The sequence below is a fragment of the Rhincodon typus genome, chromosome 49, assembly GCF_021869965.1.
Source record: "Rhincodon typus isolate 14 chromosome 49, sRhiTyp1.1, whole genome shotgun sequence".
In the NCBI taxonomy this organism is placed as follows: domain Eukaryota; kingdom Metazoa; phylum Chordata; class Chondrichthyes; order Orectolobiformes; family Rhincodontidae; genus Rhincodon; species Rhincodon typus.
The window spans coordinates 1531392-1536674 of NC_063380.1; the positions used below are offsets into that span (position 1 = coordinate 1531392).

Below are 5283 nucleotides of genomic sequence, written 5' to 3' on the forward strand. Positions count from 1 at the left end.
TAGAAACCCTCCATATTCCCTGTCCACCAAACCTCAATAGGAAAGTTAACAGCAATGACTGCTGCATTGGGACAATGTTCATTTTATTCATCTAAATGAGGAGGATGTCAGACCGTTTCAAAGTGAATGATCGTATAAGCAGCAATGACGTGGGATGTCATTTTATCAGAAAAGACGACTTTGGAATGCAAAGTAAAATACATTTCGTTTTGGTTTTTTTTCCAGAAAATCATTTAATCAATTTAGCAAGTACACTGAACGGATATTTCACCAAATTCTTTACCTCGCCTCTGAATTTACTTTGGGTACCTGCATAAGTAAATGGGTTGACACAGGAGCTCAAAAGTTGAAGCATAAATCCACTTTCCTCCAAAATAAAATTTGATGCAACGAAATTTGTACCAGAGAAGTAAGAAACACTTGCAATCCGAACGTAGAGAAACGTTATAAGAAATAATGAATATAACAGGATGAAACTGCCTGAAATGGCGAAAAGTAAAATGATAGACTTTCTTCTGCTCTCCATCTCTGGGTCACTCTGATTCAGTCCGCTGTTCTGGTTCCGGAGTCTTCTGCGCGCACTATTGGCTGCTAGAATATGTCTGACGGTCAGAGCATTGAGCAATAAAATGAGAATGAATGGAAGACAAGGAGTAAAAATGCGATGGATCCATTCAAATGCGGCCCACATAACTGACGTATAAAACATTAATTTTATGCTACAGAACCAGGGTATGTCGTTAATTATGTACAAAGGTTCATATATGAAATACAAAAATGTATTTTTTAAACAGCTCAGTAAACAGACAGTTGCAATAACCCGTGCTGCTGTCTTTTCAGTGCAATATTTTATTTTTAATTTCCGGCAACATATAGCCATAAATCGATCAAAGGTGAAAACGACTGTTAACCAGACTGAACTGTCTATGGAAGCATAAATCAAGGCAGAACGAAGACTGCATATTGGAGTTATAGACAGGAAACTGAGTGGGAAATAAATCCCAGTGATCCGGTTTAATACTACAGCAGTAAGAATTACCAAGAGGTCTGTCACCGCCATAGACACCAGGTAATAGATGATACATGTGGAGAGACCACATCTTCTTTGAGACAGGATTACAATCACTGCAAGATTAGCTGTGGTAAAACAGAATAAGTGAGAGAAAAAACACAGGTTGAAAATGGTAACTTTTTTTTCTCTGTACATATGCCAACTGATTTGGTGATACTTTTTAACCTGCACATTTTAAATTAAAGAAACCATGTTACTACATATTAGCAGAAACGACAGCAATTTCATTATGTAGCTTTGGTTAATTGAACATTGGGTAATTAACATGAACTTTCTTTTAAAAAATCAGATTATTGCTATCAGTGTTTTCTTTTTCATTCATGAGATATCGTCTTTGGTGGCTGGCCTATCATTCATTGTCGGAACAACTTACTGCAGATACTGAAATCTATACTGAAAACAACAAATGCTGGAGATTACAGAGGGTCAGGCAGCATCCATAGAGAGAGAGAGGAAGCTAACGTTTCGAATCTAGATGCCCCTTCATCAGAACTGCATCAATTATTGCTCGTTCCAAAGTGGTGATATGGTGCTGCTGAGCTGCATTTTAGAACAACTGTGGTCTATTTATTACATGTTCACTCATAACGCCACTAGGAAACATGTTACAGAATTTCCACTCTTCGACATTGAATGATCATTGACATAGTTCCATTGAGGCTTGGAGGGGAAATCATGATTTTGCCCATTCAGGTGGTCCTTTTTATTCTATGGAAGATAATGTCGAAAGAACCTTTGTGACATTCAGTATTGCCTCTTGCAGATGATGCATACCGCTACTCCTGTGGAGAATGTAATGGAAATGGAACAAATCGGAAGCATAGAACAGAAACTTTTGTTCTGTGAGTTGTCAGCAAGCGCCGATTTCTTCATAGAAGCTTCAGGCCTGACAATGTTTCTGTTTTGTCCATGAATTGGATGCATCATAAACTATTTTCTAAAGTTCTGCTCAGTGGACAATTGAAATAATGTCATCATGGTAGAAATTGCAAGTTATTACCACTGACGCAAAAGAACAAAATGTGCTATGGCAGAACATATTGATAATTCATCCAGAATAGCAGCCCCAAACACATCATAGTTTTGCATTTGCTTCTTGATAACAAAGTGTGAATTCATCCACTGTACACAACAATAGTGCAATTAATCTCCAACTCCATCATGATCGTAATGTGACAATTCACTGAAATATACAGTGTCACAATGTACCGACTCTATAATTCATGTCCTGTTAAGCATGTGGCACCAATTTTAATGGACACGGTAGTGGGTTTGATATTGGCAGCACACTAACATTGCCAATAATTCAGAACATAGAATGGGAGAAATGGAGTTAAGATATGATGCAAATTGAAGGACGAGAACATACTTGAAGAAACCTGGACAACGTTTATAAGACAGAAATGAACATTTACATGGCAGGATAGAACAGACGGAAAGTCTTCTATAATGGAGGACAAATTAAACCATTAAACGGAGAACTTGTTGTTCTTAAGGGGAATGTTGCTTAATTAGAGCAGTAAATAAAAAAAAACACCAAATTCCTACAGTGTGGAAACAGGCCCTTCGGCCCAACAAGTCCATATCAACCCTCAGAACATCCCACCCAGACCCTTCTCCCTTTAACCCACCTAATCTACACATCCCTGACCACTACGGATAGTTTAGCATGGCCAATCCACCTAACCTGCACATCTTTGGACTGTGGGAGGAAACCAGAGCACCCGAAGGAAACCCACACAGACACGGGGAGAATGTGCAAACTCGACAGAGACAGCCGCCCGAGGGTGGAAGTGAATCTGGGTCCCTGGTGCTGTGAGGCAGCAGGGTTAATCACTACGCCATCGTGCCACCTAGTATTATTAATAATGTGGACAATAAAATAGAAGAGCAAATATACCGATTAAATCGAAGGAATTAGCTATCACACCTATAGTTCTCTACCTGGAATGCCAACAGCTGCAAGTATGTGATAGTAAAGAGCAAACACGAGACTTCTTGGTGAGCCATGCATTTCTATTAGAAGATCCGAGTGCATCTGCGCACTGCATAAAGCTTGCTATATTTATATTAGAAATTAGACTCTCGGGAGATAATTAAACATAATAAGACTGGTGTTAATTACTCTCACTGACAAAAAGAAAGATACTACTGTAAATGGCAGGTTCTCCACTAGAATGGATTACACTCTGAGAGATGTGAGGCTGCCCTGAGATACAGTACTCAGAGTCCAATGTGATCCTATTGGAATTCTTCAGTTAGTGATGAGAGATGCAGTTGAGCCTATCCCATTTCAGTCTGGATAGCTCAACTTCAACTCAATTACATTCAGTATCGATTGGTGACTACGAGTTATATACAATTTGCATACCTCTAGTTTTGTATTCTAAATGCACCGTTGAAGACAATTGACTGATCCTGTCCACACAACTACTTCAAGAGATGATTGGTTCATTTGAGTATGATTACATAAGATCATCTCTTTTTTACTCTCTAGCAATCCTGGAAGGAACTCTGCATCTACAATTATCAGGGTGACCTACATTATGTAGCCTCGCTGATAAATGTCCCAGACGAAACCCACCTCACTGCATTCTGAAGAAATGTAAAATATACTTTCCAACCTCGCTGCTTTCTGTCCCAAGTGGAATTTACACTTTAATATGGATTCCATGCGACTTAATCTTCTGGAACAGCCCACCATGAACGACCAAATGCTATGTGAAGTGCATGTGAGCAACATCTATTGCCTTTCTCTCATCAATTAGCCTGGTCATTTCTCAAAGAAAAATCAATCTAGTTTGTAAGACAAGAATTCAACAGTATTAAATCATGCTGACTATCCCTGCAAAGTCCATTATTTCCCAAATGCGATTAAATTCTGTCCCTAAAAATCTTCACCAAATGTAAGGCTCACCAGCTTACAGTTTCCTGGAGTATCCCCATTTCCCTTCTTAAAGACAGTAAAACATTACTATCATCTGTGACTTCTACCTAAAGAGGATACAAAGATCCCTGACAAGTTGCCAGCAATCTTTTCTTTTTCTATTTCCTATTTCTCTTTTTAAGTGTTTTTTCACTTCCTTTTAGACATTAAGAAATGCAAGCTGGATCAACTGTGAGATATCCACACCTCTCGAGACCGTCTGTTCCCTCCCCTTCCTACTGACTCCATCCTTTCTCCTGATCTCACGACTTGTCAGTTATTTTCTGTACTTTCTGTCCTGTCACTGTCTGATGTTCATCATTCCGTATGCAGCAAAGGTCTTAGTCTCTCTCTGCCTCCCATCTCAATGAATTTGCGGCTAAGCATCACATTGAACTCTTCTTCCATCACCTCTACTCTCATGCCCAATTTTGGTCTGGAACCCTTGCCCATACCAGAGAGGCCTTTACCCATCTACAACATTTTCCAACCACTTGGGTGCCTCTCTTGGATCTTTTACTTGCACTTGACCTATTCATTGAGATTTGCCCATGCAAAATCCATTGCCTTAATTTCGTTGAACACCCCTTGCCGCCCTTACCCATTCATACGTAAATCCCTCTCAACTGACTGCGCTCTGAGTTTGCTCTCAGAATCAATCTGGTCTTTGCTGACAAGGGTGGTGCTGATGTTGCGTGGTGTACTGACATCTACATTGTGAGTGCTTAGCACCAACTCTCATACACCTCCTTCAATCTCTCCCTACACCATGACCCTACCTTTATGCATTAGGCCACTATGTCCACAACTATCATCGACCTCATCTCATTGGGGGATCCTCCTTCAACACCTTCCCTGCTCACAGACACTCAACGTCAAAGTCCGTATCCATCCTTTCCCCAAAACCCACATCAGGATTGGCTGGGGAGATCCATTTTTTTCTGTGTGTTCCCAACCCCCAGAAATTATTTCTTCCTACTTCGACTCCATTTCTCCTCTCCTTGCCAGTCGCTCCCCACTGACGCTTCTGATGCTTCACGCTAGGTTCAAATTTTTCAGTTCATTGGCAACACATGCCTCTTCTTCTCCATGGACGTCCAATCCCTGGACACATCCATCCTCCATCAAGATGATCTCACAGCCCTCCACTTCATCCTGAAAAGATGGCTTGAACCATTCCCATCCATCACTATCCTCCTCTGCCTGGTTGAGCTCATCATCACTTTGAACAACATCTTCTTTAAATCTTCTCAATTTCTTCAGGTCAAAGTTGCTGTCATGGGTA

General features: G+C 40.4%; 1 protein-coding gene across 1 annotated transcript; it reads right to left on the reverse strand.

The window, feature by feature from the left end:
• Positions 1 to 229: 229 nt before the first annotated feature.
• On the reverse strand, positions 230 to 3086 carry LOC125488097 (probable G-protein coupled receptor 139). Its single transcript, XM_048620940.1, has 2 exons — positions 3017 to 3086; positions 230 to 1137 (listed from the first exon to the last, which is right to left on the reverse strand). Exons 1-2 carry the CDS (start codon positions 3084 to 3086, stop codon positions 230 to 232), a joined length of 978 nt encoding a protein of 325 aa, XP_048476897.1.
• Positions 3087 to 5283: the final 2197 nt, after the last annotated feature.